The sequence below is a fragment of the Scatophagus argus genome, chromosome 20 (genome assembly GCF_020382885.2).
Source record: "Scatophagus argus isolate fScaArg1 chromosome 20, fScaArg1.pri, whole genome shotgun sequence".
In the NCBI taxonomy this organism is placed as follows: domain Eukaryota; kingdom Metazoa; phylum Chordata; class Actinopteri; family Scatophagidae; genus Scatophagus; species Scatophagus argus.
Window position 1 is genome coordinate 6574791 of NC_058512.1, and position 16092 is coordinate 6590882.

The 16092-nt window shown below is 42.0% G+C and overlaps 1 protein-coding gene across 3 annotated transcripts in view; it reads right to left on the reverse strand.

Moving 5' to 3' along the window:
- The window catches only part of ctif (CBP80/20-dependent translation initiation factor), a 43501-nt gene extending 32453 nt beyond the window's left edge, over positions 1-11048 (reverse strand). Inside the window, exons 1-3 of one of the 3 annotated variants that reach the window (XM_046374732.1) lie at positions 10858-11048; positions 1190-1425; positions 816-887 (exon numbers count right to left, since the gene is read on the reverse strand). In XM_046374732.1, the coding sequence (XP_046230688.1) occupies positions 816-887; positions 1190-1366 (249 nt within the window). In that variant the 5' untranslated portion in view covers positions 1367-1425; positions 10858-11048. The remainder of the gene's footprint in view (positions 1-815; positions 888-1189; positions 1426-10857) is intronic. The other 2 variants (XM_046374730.1, XM_046374731.1) reach the window with 2 other exon arrangements.
- Positions 11049-16092: the final 5044 nt, after the last annotated feature.

Below are 16092 nucleotides of genomic sequence, written 5' to 3' on the forward strand. Positions count from 1 at the left end.
TCCGAGTGTCACTTTAATATCACAAGGTGCGTCTTGTTTCATTGCCAAGCCTTGGATATTATACTTTCAGAAGCTGAGTGCTATAACAAACTGACACTGAAAACAAATGACATGAATTGATATAAACGCTGAAATTTAAATTCTTGTTTCTCCGTCTCTCTTTACTTCCGTATTCTAGTTCTCTCTGCTGTCTCTGAACCTCTCGCACATGCCATTTCTCTCTCACCACTCGCTTCCTGGTGAATCATACCAATGAATCTCAGAGGAGCAATAATACTCTAAATCACTGAAGACTGTGCTGTCAGAACACACACACGCGCACACACACACACAGTGATATTTCGCAGACGGCCTCGCGGAGAATTCATTTAGAATTACTCCAATACAGTTGTCCATGTTAGTCATTAAGACCATACTTTGTCTGCAGGAACCACAAGCAAGCAGAGAAGCTGCGAATCGCTTAAGGCTGGTGTTGCACTCTCTTTTAATCATTCATTCGGGCAGCCGATGGAGAGGGAGAGACTAACCCAATCATACAGAACTGAGAGAAAAGCAAACCTACACCTAAAGCATAACACTCTGAGGACCAGAGGAGCACAGAGGAAGAGACACAAAATCAGGGCTTTTGCACATGCAAATGCTGTTTACTCACCTCTTCGGATTTTGAAATGGCACCAGTTTGTGATATAAAACTGGACCTACTCTCATAATGACTGCAGACCTATCACCACTATTTTCTTTTATTTAATGCCTACTAAAACCTCAGCGCTGAAGCCTATGGGCAGACTGGAGCCGCTGAACACTGGCAGACTTACTGGCTTGAATGAGCCTCTCCCGCGCGAAGACGTCCAGCTGCCATCTTTCTTGTTGTTACAGTCATCCGTCCACTGGAGGAGAGAAATGTAGGGAGAAGGTGTTATCATTTCAACCATAAAAAAGCTTTTATTTTAAAATTGGTTTAAAATGGACAGTGCTCAGTTAAGCTGTAGTGGATGAACCTCCATATTAGTCTGAGTTTACATATACCTCACAACAACAGGGGCGGCTGTTTTGATGCAGGCTGTACCCTGCCAGGTTGTTTTGGAGGATACAAACCAGAAACACCACCCAAGCCTGTGCTAAACAAAACCACTGCTGCTGAAAGTTATGAGACTAATGAGAGCATCCTTTTAAGCAGTAAGACTCTGACCTGTGGCACCTTGCCACCATTGTCCAAGTCCAAGTCTCCATCTGCCTTGTCTCCCAGAAGCCCCTGCACCTGGTACTCCAGCACATAGCTGTCTATGAAGCGCTCCAGCTCTTCGATCTCCTGTGAGCGCGTGCTGCCAGCCTCGGATGATGCGGACGCCACCGAAGAGTTCTCCATGGCGACCGGCGCTGTGACGGGTGGAAGGGGGAAAAGGGGAAGGGAGGGAGGAAAGTGACCTGAACAGGAAAGAAGAGAAAGACACAGAGAGATGAGTAAATAAACCCTTGACTACCAAAACGACAGTGACATGACTGTCAAACAGAGGTGAGTCAGGGTCCCAGAGGAGCGGATAGATTAGGTTGTTATTTTGCTTTGCCAAACTAGTTACGGCAATAACAATCCAGTTCAACGCAGTACCAGCAGAGCTACAATGATTAGTCGATTAATCTATTAGCTGACAGACAAATAATTTATCAGGGACCATCGGATAATTAGTTAATCAATTAGTTAATCATTTTTAAAGCAAAAATGCCAAACATTCTCTTGTTCAGCCATCTCATACATGATGATTTTATGCTTTTGTCTGTCATATATGATAGTAGATTGAACATGCTTGGCTTTTGGACCGCTATGGCTGAATAAAGAAATTTCAATATACCTCCTCAGGCTGGGAGAAATTAAATCAAGAGAATACTGCAAATTAATCAATAATCAGAATGATCATCAGAGTCATCCCTAAGTACTAGAATTAACAACAGGTATTTCCCTCACCTTGGTCCCCCCTCAACTTCAACACTCAAAGAAGGCACACAGCCTCTCTGCTTCCAGCGTGTCCAACAGCAAGACAGCAGACGCAGGTTGTGTTTTCACTTAGGTTACATCATATCCATTTTTTGAACAAAATTCTGACTCATCTCTGCTAATTTCTCTGTCCAAAGCCTCTTCTAGTGTCACCATTCATTGACCTCTCTACATTTGTTTCCCTCCTTGTTTTTCCACTCCTTCCCTTGCTGTCTCGCTCCTGACAGTGTTGTGTGTGAGCGTGTGTGTGTGTGTGTGTGTGTGTGTGTGTGTAATCACCTGACCCCTGGACAACAGGGAAGCAGCTTCCTGCCTGTCTGTCTATTGCCACTAAGCTCCTTTACATCATGGCTTGATCACCAGCCATGCAAAGAGGATTTATGGCCCTGGAGCACGCAGAATGGTATCTGCTGAGCCCTGGGGACTCGCCGGGGAGCCCAGTGCATTTGCAGCCAACAAGTCAGCCGCACAACCTCTAAACCCTTTGTTTTGGTTTTGTACATCGGGGTTATCTATTGCCATGATATTGAAGAGTGCTATCCTAATGACTCTTTTTTCAGTTTATTTTCATTCAAAGTCTCATATTACCACCTGCTGCACAATCCCGTATTTTGTCAAACAACAACACAATAAAGTAAACATACTGAATACTGAGATGTAACACACCAACTAAAACAACTTTTTTATACTCCTTTTTGAGTAGCATTAACACTAAAAACTATGTTTACAACCACTGAGACCATGAGGGAAACACTCCAATGCTCCACTGGAAGATCAGACCTCAGGGTCAGCTACAGGGCAGCACCACTGTTGAACCAACAACAGAACGTGAACCACTGTCTACCTCAAGGACAATTTACCACATCAGAATCTCACAACTCTTCTTTATGCATATTTTATGACTAATGCTTTAATCTCTGCATGCTATCTAGCAGGGTCAAGGTGTCCTAATCTGACCTACTGTAGTGCCAGTGGCATAATCCATATGTGTAAATAGTGTAATCCATACATACATTGATCTGGGGGTGGATTATACCGGGAAAATCACCTGGCTCTGATTAGCCTGGTGATTTGCAGCTAGCAGGCTGCACATCTGCATTGATTTCAACTTTGTCTTCTTTTTTCAGCTGATTTGTTTCTTGTTTCTAGTGTTGTTAGTCAGACTCATAGACTCTTAAACACAAATTTAAATTGCATCTGAGTGCTTATGGAATTTTCAGCGCTTAAATGCTCTGATTTGTGCTGCCCACAAGCACCAACGTCTCATCCAATAATCCAAGTCATGCCACTCTCCGGTTGATCTAGCCTGGTTATCAGAACCAACTGCCAGTTAATTTCATTTCACCTGATTTATCTGACTCCCTGAATAAATCAGATGTGTGTGCAGTGTTCAGAGGTCTACTGTTCCTCAGACGCCCCAGTCTCAGCCAGTGCTAACAGCCTGAAACCGTGAGAACTGTGTACAGTTGGCTGGCAAAAAATAATAATAATAATAATAATAAAAAAATCCACAAACACGTGGAAACTCTTATGAGTTTATAAGTAGTTGACCATGCACTGAAATACTGTGCAGTATCACACTTTATTTAATCATACTGTATATACACCAAGGTACCAGTTCTATAAGCACTCATGTACAATGTAAGGCACTTGAATGCTGCAGCCTCACACTCAATCTTATGTTAATAAAGCTTACACTCATTCAGTTTCTTTTGGTCATACCTCGAGGAGGGAGTCCTTTGCAGCAGCATTATTAACACTCGTCGTTAACACTCAATCATCTCGATTCATAATTTCATGTGAATACTGTAGAGCTTCATAAACTATGACACACTTTAAATGAATAGAAAAGCATTCAGTAATCATGGTCAAGATGTCTGAAACACACGAAGCACATCGGTGGTGGGTGCAGCTCAGTCAGATGTCCTTCTCTTGTCCTTGACATGTAGTATTGAGTTACTGCCTGAAGGGAAACTGCTGTCAGGAGTTATTGATCCGTCCATTAATGCAACCCTCATCTAGTGCTTTGACTTTTTGACTGCCGTGATGATTTTTTGAGTTTATTCTTCTTCTTTTTCTTTATTCTTATTCTACTATGTAAGTGATACATAGTAGTTTGTGTGCAGGACCGACAAATCACCAGGCCTGGGCCTCCATTACAGCCACCCCAAATAACATTACCATCAATATCCAAAGTAAACACTGGTTCTGTGTCTTTCTCACAGACCTGACTCAAAGTCCGCTCTGTCCTGCTGTGTTTCGTAACACATCGCTCCAAAACCTGCAGAGCTCTTTAAGACACGTTGTGTGGTGGTTTCATTTGCTTTGACTGCACAGTGGCTTTACCTTTCAGCTGATCAGACTGATGTTCGAGACATGAGAGTCAACAGCCCAAACTACCATCAACCCTGTAGGGTGTAAGACAGAGGGAGAGGCTGGGGTTGGGACAAAAGCAAGGATTTCATCTGACCCAGATAAAGAAAAGGCCTCTGTATTAAGCATACATAAGGAAAAACCAAACACAATAAGGACAACAGAATGCTGGCTGAATGAGCAGAGAAACTGACTCTGCACAAATAGCATCGCAAGGCATCTCTCGTCACCAGCCTCACAAATGTCACCATGCCAATACACACACACACACACTTGCAAATCATGACGAAAAGCTTAAGTATTCATAAAATTATCTGCATTACATTTAAGGCTGTAGTAAATGTCACATGAGAGTTTGACTCCAAGCTCAAACAGGCAGACAAAACGAGTGAGGGTTGCAAGCAGCATTTTCTTTTCATTTTCAATTCATCCCTTCTTGACCATTCTGAGTTCAAGGGGTAGTGCACCAATTTTGCACATCAAAGATATTGTGGAACGCTACAGCATATCAGAAAAATCTGCATACAGTCCTTAATATTCTAAGTTGAAGAAGATGTGAGGTTAACAACTCTCTGTAAACAGCTCCTCATTTTCGCTTGCTTGGAATAACACAGACGATATGGCTTATCCTGCTGTATGTCAGTCTAACAATGATATAAAAGTTCAATGCTAAATGAGTGTTGTCCTATTTTAATTAATTAATTGTTCAGTTTAATGTCATAAAAGACCAAAAAACGGCAAATATTAAGAACTGTGAAGCTGGAAAGGTGAAATTCTGTCATTTAAGCTTTTAAAAAATTACTTATATGATCAACTGATTATTAAAATAGTTAATTGATGAATTTTCTGTCTATCCACTATTCATTTAATTGGCTAATGGCAGCCCAAGAGTAAGTGAGAACCAACGACTAAAACAAACTGTGGAGTGCAGACCAATAAATACAAAGAGAGTCCAGTTATGCCCAACGAAACAACTGGTTGCAGTGCTCACTGCACCATGAACATTTTCATGTGGGTTATAAGCATTGGCCTTTGCCTGTCTGGCTCTCCCTCTCAAACAACATCTTTCAATCCCCCCTTCCCACATACTGCAACTCCTCCCCAGCTCCTTCCTGCCTCCACCCTTTCACTGTCCCTCCATCAATTCTACCAGCTGTTCCAACAAGGAACGGCCTGTCGCGCTGGCCCTGGCCACACTGTGTGATGACTTCATTGTTGTGCTGGAGCTGAAGAAATGGCATATCAGTATCAGTAATCAGTATCTTTTTTAAGCAACATTACAAAGTGGTCTTTCCAATTTATTATATTTAGCATCCTGACATAAATAGGGTGAAGAAATTATTAGCAACACTTTGAAACAGTATAATTCAACAGCGCTATAATGGCAGCAGCCAAAGTGACCATAAAATTCAATCAACGCCTCTTTAAAAAAATTAGCACAGAACCTGGACATTACAAACTTCATTAAAGTAGAATTCACTGAGGGGTCATTGCATTGGACGGCTTTATTTTAAGATATGTGTACCTAATAAAACGGAATATACAAAGAACGTTACGAAGTTGACTGAATGTGCACTAAAACTAGAAGCTGGGATGCATGCAACAGCCAGACACACCAGGCCAGCAGAGCTAGATCAAGACTGTAAAATGCAAAGCAGCAGGTACTACAGTATAATCAAGTTGATGACTGTGCCTGAAGGCCAGCACCATTCAGACAGACACCAAACTGGCCAGACAGACACAGCATGGCACTGGGCAGCATACTGTTTCTTTGTTCGAGAGGCTGAGGCAAATGCTCATCTACACTTCATGGTAAGATATATCATCAGAACAGCAGAATTAAGATTTATTACTTGTGAACTCATGATGTGTTGTGCGCCCCTGCTGATGCATGCATGCAAAGGGGGGAAAAACAGCTGTCAAATAAGGCATTAATCTTCATTTTTTACTAGGTGTTGGTTAGATTGAGGAGTTTTAAAGTATTAGTGCAAGGTATAGCACGTCTCGTGCTTCCCTGTGCATTGCTCATCACTGACCTTTTGCTCTGATAAAGATATGCTTTCCTCTTTCTCTCCGCAAGTGAACCTTCCCGGACTGTGATTCACTAAAGAGGGTTACAGTTACTTGTCAAATTATATGGATTCAAGAAAGTTCAGAAATTTTATCGTGAATTAAAGAATGCTGTGTCTGTGTCTCAGTAATGAAATGGAGGATTTTACTATTCTCAAGTTTGAAACCAAATGAATAAAAAAAAAAAAATCCTTGTAAACCATTCACCTGGGGTTAAAGGGCGCAATACTACAACCGTGGACATTTCAAGCCTCCTAACAAATCACACCGGCTATAATCTTGGCATAATAAAACAACACATGGCATAAACAAGCTCTGAGCTATCTATGATTTGCAGCCTTTGATAGAGTTACATAACAAGCAAACAGTAAGAACCACAATCCAAACAACCCAAGGAGAACATGAGATCCAGTCTCCCCAGTTGGAGTTCAAGTCAATGTCCTCACCCCACGCAGCGAGAGCTGCTAATACGTCTAATCTGGTCTACTACTGACTGGCTGGCTTTACAAACTCACGCTTGGATTTAAATATAATTTGGAGTAATCTATTTCTGGAGCAGGATATTGTCAAGGTGTCTTTTGCTAATAGTGTAATAAAAAATAGGCTGCGTGGAGCAACAAACAAACTTTGCAGCACATTTGTGATGAAAAGCAAAGGGTCAGAAAAAGACCGCATTGACTTTCTTTGTGTAACATACGTTGTGCATATGGAGGCGTGACAGTCAGCTGAATGAAAAATTGAGTGACACCACAGAAAAATAAATCCATCCATTTCATTGCACGTACTGTATGAGCATGTGACAAATTACATGTTAAAAAAAAAAATCCAAATCCGTGGCATGAGCGTTTAATACTTTGCAGTTTTAACACACTTGAGACAGGTGGTACGCTCACAAAATGTTGCTGAAATAGCATCAAAGTTTTCGTATCAAAGTGACCCTGTTCACATTGCTTGCATCCTATCGTCGCTTGCATCCAGAATGTCACTGCACTGTGGAAATTTGGAGTCAGGATTGCTGAACAGGAAATCAAAAGCCTCCCTTCATCTTTAGAAGCATGCAGAAACTCAATGATATATTTGGAAGATGCCAATGAAATACATTTAAAAACCTCCTTTGCTGGGAGAACGACAGTAACTGTAAACTAGTGGTGTTTACAGAAAGTTGTAACAGGTAGAATGTGAGTTTGTGGGCATAAAATTACAAACCAGCTTCTGAGTCTGTTGTAGTCCCTGCCAAACATTCACTAAAACAGGCTGCTGTAAATAAATGTGTTCACTTGTACAGTGCGAGCTGAATGGCGTGAATCTAGAGGGACAGACCAGTAGAAGACTGCCTGCACATGCCACAGAGGTGGGGGGAGTATGTGGATGCGTACACTTAAAACAATAGCCCCATTGTCCCCCTATGGTCCTGTCCTGACCTAATGGGAGAGGACTGGGCCTGTGCTGTACTGTGGAACTGCTGGGACAATAAGCTAATGCTATTCTGTCCAGATCCACACACACAAATACAGAATCCTGGTGAACAAGCGAGGGTGTGTAATTCAGCTTGGGGGCTTCACAACATGTATGGAGTATAGATAGAAGTTCTGAGGCCTCAAAGCTGAATGGGAACAAAACTGAAAAGAGAGGCAACAAAGGTTAGCCTGCAACAGAGCTGTGGCCACTGTTGGTTAGGGTTGAACACATGAGATGATGACAAAACAAGTAAGTGTGAGAACTAAAAGGTCAGCTATAGAAAGACCGCGGTTGTGACAATAATCCTGCCATTGCTTGTTTCCAAAAAACACAGGCTGTGCCATTTATTAGAGAACCTGAACGAAGCTACTGCCATATGTTCATCCCTCTCCTTACAACGCTATTGTATGTTTTCCTCAATCACGAGGAAAACATATTATTGTATGTCACATATATTGACATATTTCCCTCCCCTCATTTTCCCCACTCACTCATCCATACACTTCAGGCACCAGTAATGAGCAGCAGTTCCCACTGAAACAAGGCTAGATTTCAGCAATGCAGGCTGAGTCAGGGTGTTCCAGTTTTCTGCTGGCTACTCCCACTCTCTCCGTAACATGCAGCTGCGTTCGCTCCTCCTCCACATTCTTTGAAAAACTGCATGCGTCTAACTGGGTGTGCGGCACAGCCCAAAACATTACCCCATTTCTGAGCCACAGAGGTAAAGAGACTCATGATGCTACTGAAAGGAACCCTGGCATCATTATATGTTAGGGGTACTGTGGGATCATTCTTTCATTTCCTGCCACACATAGCACTCCTATGTGTTTGAATTACAGATCACTGGGTTAATGACACTCCAAAAACTCTGCTTAGACGGTCTCATTGAAGTTGTATTTTACACTAAGCTCAAACATCAGCAGGACTCACTTTTCAGTTACACTTACAGGGCCATCATAGTTCTCGTATTTCATTGTTCAATAGTTAACTGTCAAGAGTAAATAAAAACAGCTGTTGCTGCCAAGTATTCAGATAAGGTTATAAAATGAAAGACTAAATGATAAAGGTGCATCTATCAATCAACCGCCAGCCACTTCCCGGATTAAATCAATTTAATGGGAGAGGACGCTAAGCAAAATGCTACTTCGATTTCACGTGCCATCTCTGCTAGGCTTCAGTTCTGTCATCAAGTACAAGCCCACATGCAATTACAAGCTTTGGGTAAAATCTATGACTCATTTACATGTGGATGTCACTGTCAGAACGTGCAATATGTTTGTTGATGGTACAATCTCACAAGTGTAAACCTTGTCCTTGACTGGTTAGTTGATTTCTGTTTTGCTGTGTATATTGGTCTCTTACATACACTTCTGCTATACCTAACATACCCTGCAGGTATAGGCCCATAAACAAGCACTTACTTATTCACAAACATGCTATTCTTCGTACGGGACACAACCCGTTTATATCATTAATATATTTTAATTTCATCTACACAGCTGACTGTACAAAGTTGATATGTGAAAAGACTAACAAACAATTTCATCAGACTAGACTTTAGATGCTGGGCACTTAGTCAAGTTACCTGATCATGCAATTAATACAGGCTTTAGGGCGAGACACTGGCTGAACCTGACTTGCAGCTGAACAGAATGATGATTTAGCAAGTGCAAGGCAGGTACACTGAGAAAGGATCATACACTGTGGAGAAATCCTCTGATCGAAAGGAAAGCACTTCACTCTCAAGAGGAGTAGATAAATGTGATTATCAATTCAGTAACCCATTGTCATTTCAATAGGTTATCTGTCTAAGATAAATTGTGCAAATTTGGTCTTGAGTTTCTGCACCAAAGTAAGACATCTATCCTCAAGTCAGAAGGGTTTCTGTTGTGTGACTTGTGGTGACACGCAAACATTCCTTTACCTCACTGAAGTCACTGTGATCCAATCAGCCTCTGAACGGGAGGAATCTCGGGAATGTTACAAGCAAACTGGACTTCAGCACAACCTAACAACACTTGGGACTCCTATAGGATAAGTTCATAAACTTACAACTAGAAATCATACATAACAGTTGATTTTAAAGTGGTAAAGACAAGTTTACTCAAGCACACTTTCAACATAGCTTAGGATTGTCCCCACCACTGCTAATTAATTAAACCTTACACAAACAACTGCCTGGATGTGCTTCAAGCCCGGCAGTTTTCACAAGATCCACAGGATCCTACGTTACACATGCGTACAAAGTATTTCACTGCCCCGCTGTACTGTCAGACTATCACCAGCTGTGATCTACTCCTTGTTGTTAGAGTCAACAGCTGAGGCAGGCTGCTGAACTGCAGCAAGCTCAGCTCGTTTTCAGGACAGAGTGACATCTTTGATTGTGGACGCCTATTCCTGTCATTCCTGCCATGCGAGTATAACGTTACTGCAACCAAACTGATTGCAAAGATGATCATAACGATCTGATCAGGAGCATACAGTTTATTTCACACTCCTATAACCACGCCCATGCTGTCTGGGATGCTAGCACTGTGTATATCCGTTAGCAGCGTGGTATATCCTGACAGGACGTTTGTGCTATCCAAATGACTGCACCATAATGTCCCTTTCAAAGTAACAAAGCCACATCTGGAGACGCCTCCACACCCTGGTGCCCGCGTATCACCGGTAACAATGGTGACGCAAGATATGCGGCTAACCGGCCGGCTAACGTTAGCTAGCTCTTAAGTAAGTTACAACAGTAAACAACAAGCCATACATTACGAATTCAACCCGCCCGCCGTCAGCTGAGCTGTATCAACAGGTCTGCTAGTTGTACTCAAAGCATGACCAGGTCACTCACAGCAAGAACTAACATTATTAGCAAATCCCCCGCATCTTTTAAAAGTGTTATCTGGTTACCACGATTACAGCACTTCAACCAACAGACACCACCACCGGCTGAATTTGAGATAAATCCTTACCCGAAAAGAGATTCTGACTCCTGGGGAACTCGGGATCACCTCCTGGGATCAAATCCGCCGTGTCATGGGTGCGTATCTCAAAAAAGAGAACTGGGGAAGAGGATTAGCTATCTAGTGGTAGCTAACTCCGACGTCCCAGTCTGAGGAAAAAGGGAATGCAGGAATGTGACGTTCAGTCCGGTTTGCTGGCACTGTTGACACGTGCACTCAAGAGTGAAGCATTGTGGGAAATGTGGTTCAGTATTAAATTGCGTCTCAGACGAGTAGATCGTTGATTAATAACTGGCTCGGTTTGTCATGTCATATTATCCACTGCAGTTGCCTCCTTGCATGCTGGGCAGACAGGTTTGATAGAGCACTGACTTGTAGATTCAAACGAAATAAGATAAAAATGATATCCGACTACAAAACACCTTTTATCCTTCATTTTAATTTTGATTGCAGACTTAACCAAAAGCCTCACACACATCTTTGTGAGGTAAATCCATTACGTTAGCCAAAATACTGACAGTTATTTAAATAAAAAACAAAGATATTATCATATTATTTTATTTATACAAGCATCTAATCACTTTTAATAAAAAAAATAAATCGCAAAAGATTAACTGATTGACAAAAACGCTGCGTCTCTTTAATAACTGAAAATGTCTGATACTGTAGATATTTTCGGCATATTCATTAGAAATTAATCAGAAACTGAAACTGTGTAAGGCATCAGTCCCTAATGTGGGTGCTGGCTGCTTCAGTCGAAGTTATGTTCCTTTCACGGTTTTTGTCCTGATGGCTGCAGCCACCAGGAACTGCTGTTATTATATTTTGACCACAACTTGTGATTTTCCTTTCCTTTGTTTGCAACATAGACTACATAGGTAAAATATGTGAGAATAAGTAACCATCCTCTTTCTCTAAATAATAGGTCAAATGTACACATGTGCTTATCTATAGCAGGGCTTGATTATAAATGAAAGCTTCAATCTGATTACACATTCAAAGAAAATTAACTGCAAACTACGTTTAAACCTTGCTGATGAATTTTTTTGATGTAATGACGACCCCTTGTGGGTGATGAGAAAAGTGCACTTGTCCCTTTGTTCCCCCAATGAGTTCTGTGGACGTTCACATGAATACTGTACACCTCTGGGATTTGTCAGGGTCGCTAGTCAGCGTAGCAGACAGCTGGAAGGCTGAGCACATACGGACTGATTAACAGACAGACCCGTGCGTAAGCATGGCACAGAAAATTCATTATATGGACACAGGAAACGGACATTTGACACACAGGCAGTAGAATAAATATCTGGATTAAACGACAGGCAATCGTGTCTGAAAGTGGACCAGTGGAACAGCTGAGTGGAAAAATTTCCCCACTCCTCCAGATGGCTGTAGAATATGTTTGCCACCACAGTCAGAGGCTAATTAACTACCATGGTGTGATGGAGACTCCAGCAGGTTACTACCCACCCTGCCCCCCAAGTACACACACACACACACACACACACACCCTTCCTCTCCCTCCCCACTCCCTCACCCAGTTCTATGTCTATCCTTAGTCGTCCCATAATTACTTTGTTGTCCTCTTCGCATCACCCGCAGCACCGCCCGCCACTCATCGCTCCGTTTTCCTCCCATATGCTGCTGCGTGCCTTTCCTCCATGCAGATGGTCAGGGTTTTTTTTACCTATAGCCTTCATCTTCTGATATGTCTGATATATATGAAAAGTAAAATCTTTGATGTGCCACGAAACCAGAAATATCAGGAAGTTTCAGGGCGTTTATGCGGTTAACACGGTGAAATAAGTCTCCCTGTCCCTTTTAGATCGTATATGTTGTAAATCAGTGAGTCCGCCGAGCCGCAAACTTGAGGTTTGTGTGACGTTGAAGTGTAAAAGTTGGTAAGATTCAAAGCAATTTGCACTATTGCCAAGGAAACCATTACGAAACCATAATGCTGAACTACTATATAATTTAATAGTTCTAAAAATGTCAGCACTTATTACAGCGCACGCAACACTTTGAAAATTTGTCCATAAATGAATCCGTTAACACATTTTACGACCTGTTTTTTTTTTTGTCATCTAATAAGATGATATTTAAGACACCCACGGACGAGACAGGATTCAAATCTTTTCTTTGGAATTACTTATTATTTTTACTTTGTTTTGTTGTTTTAATAGGTTTACTCATATATTTAAGCTATAGGATGTGAGTAAGCAAGGTCATACAAATCAAAATGAAGGCATACTCATTTCACATTCTTTTCTCTGCTGTGCCAGCAGTTTATGCTTATGTAAATTTGCACATAAATCACGTTGCGAGGTCATTTTGTCCGCTTTCTTTTCATAACATGAATAATAACATGAACTTTTTCATGTTGGTTGACGGCGGCGAACTGTGTGGAGCAAGAAAAAGACAAGAGGACAGAGAAGAAAAGGCTGAAACTGGCCTCTTTCCTCAGGTCGCCATGCGCAAAAGTGAATCCCCACCAGAGGGATGGTACCAAGGCGCCAATTAGCAGTGGAGAGGGCGCATGATGATATTTCCGTGTGCTTGTGGCCTGGGCAGCTCCGTCTGTGTGTTATAAAAGGCAAAACCATAAACATGGAATTAGACAGCACAGGCCCCACAGCTCTTAAGGTCACAGACTCACCCCTCCGGTGGCTTGTGAGAGCAGCAGTAGGATATAAACAACACTGGCCAGAAAACTGCGGGTTTTATGTGATTATTTGCGCTTGTCAATATGAGATGTTTATTAGGCCAGCGGTCCTGATGCTGCGGTCCGCTGCGGTCCTGCTCTTTTACTGTTCGGTCGACTGGATGCGGGAGAAAGGTGTGGGAGAAAGATCACTGTGAAGCAGATACTAAGTGGGTGGAAGCGACTGAACACCTCTGAACATACACGCAGGTTCACACACACACACACGCACACACTAACGCTCAGACAAATAAACACACTAAAACTGGCCAGTGCTCAAATTGTTGAGTAACAAAATAAATAAATAAAAATAAAACAAGAGAGCGTTCTAACCAGCAGGTGGGGGCAGTAGACAGATCATAGGACTGTGGTACACTGAGCAGCGCTATTGTGATGTGCTGTGTGCCACAGATATGTAACCTAGGCTACATGTACAGGAGATGGACACAAAATCGTGAAATACTTCTTTATCAGATGCAATCCACTGTAACTGCTGTTGTGGAACTGATAATAGAATTTTTTTTTGAGATTGTCAGACATATATTTACTCAATTATGTGGTAAAAGAAAAATAGTTATTAACTCAAACATTTCCCCACAACAGCAGCGTGCATAGTGACGGGGGGGTTTGTTGCCCTAATTGGGATGAATCCGCACTCAACCGTGACAAATTATATATCATTTGAAAGCCTCACAAGTCCATTTTAAGCTCTCAATATCACGCTTACTTGTTTTACGCTTACTTCCTTGCTTTGCAACAGCTAGACATACCGAACAGAAGAGTAAAATAATAACATAAAATGTTTTTTTTACGTTATTTTCACTTATTAATCTGCTTGTTATGGTTTTTAAAATGTCAGAAATGGAAAAGGAAATAACATCCTCCAGCACAACATTGGTAAACGCCTTGTTTTATGCGGCAGACAGTCCAAAACACAAGGATATTAAAATGTGTTGATTTTGTGAGCCTCCAACCTTCAAGTATTTGGAACTTTTGCTTGAATAATAACTTAAATGATTAACTGATTATCAAAATAGTTTCTGTTACATTTTCTTCCTATAGCATCCTGTCAATTAATCGACTAACAGTTATGATTTTTCATTGTCTTTTCTTTATTTTGTCATTTCAAGGCATGCGCCTCAAAGAGGGGATGCTTGAAAGAATGAATTCAAACATATAAATGATTCTAATTTCCTAATAACTTTGCCAATTAGATCATACTCATCATACTTATTTGCTCTTTACTTTGTCCTTCAGCTCCCCTCTCCGGGAGCGGAGGGGCCGCCCTGCTCTCCCCACCCCCACCAGCCCACCCCGGCCCGTCCTCCGCAGCCTGACACTCCCCCTGCTGTTGAACTGCGGTAGAGCGCGGACAGTCTGAGGAGCGCGTTGACAGCTCCGGGCCGTCTCTGCATGGATGGTGAGCACCCGTTGAGTAGGTGGGTCTGCTGGAAGGGAGTGGGAGAGGTGGGAAAGGGGCAGATGGAACACAGAAGGAAGTTCACCAAGCGACACGTAGTGTGTCAGTAAGTGGAGAGGGACGGAGAGGGAGCGGCTCCGAGAGAGGTAGAGACCGAGGCAAAAACTGAGAGAAAGAGGGGACAGATATGCAGAGAGAAAAGGTGGAGTAAAGGATGGAGAGGGGAGCAGGAGAGGTGAGAGATGTGTCAGGTACCAGAGGGAGAGGAGACAGAGAGACGCCAGGAGCAGCAGGGGTAGGAGGGAGGGTGACAGGTAGGGATGGAGGGTGGAGGGACTAAGGGGGGTGATAATGATGTCAGGTGCAGGAGGGTACAGGCATGGGTGGAGAGAAACGTACTTCTGTGACCTTCAGCGATAGTTTGATAGTTGGATGTGACAAAGAAAGTATTTAAAAATATCTTGTTTGATGTTGTTTGTACCTCTTCAGTTAAAATAAGATGATTCAACTGACATGTGCTGGAGAGGCTGTGGCTTTTGGACTTTTGCAGGTATGAGACTGCCCAGAAGTCCTACAGTGTTGTCATAATGTTCAATAAGAGATTAATTTGACTTTGAACTCAGTGCTTTTTATTCTTGGTATCCTACCTGAGAACATAACAAATCAAAATAAGTTTACTGGTGAAGATTGAGAGGACTGTGTCATGGAAACGGTCACAGCAAAGCCGCAAGTGAAAACAGATGCATTTATGGACTCCACTTGTTTGTGAGTTTGTGAGTTCATGCGGTAATTTCTGAAAACTCAAAGGCAAAAAGTCAGTTTTGTTCTATAAACATATCTAAAAAACAATGTTAGTTGAAAAGTGATCTCCGTGACCCACTGCTTCATTTATTCATTTATTTAAGATCTCTCATACTTCACTGAAGAGCCTGTTCTTAGTGAATACGTGCACTGCAAACACATTTCTGAGCAGAGGGGAACTTTAATAAATTTTCCCAACTCTGCTACACGCTCAGTGTGAAGAAGATTTAAAGTATTCCTAACCATGAAAATCCCCAAGATCTCTTTTCTCAAATGAAACAGACACTGCCCAACACAATGTAATGTGTTTGTTTAAACTGAT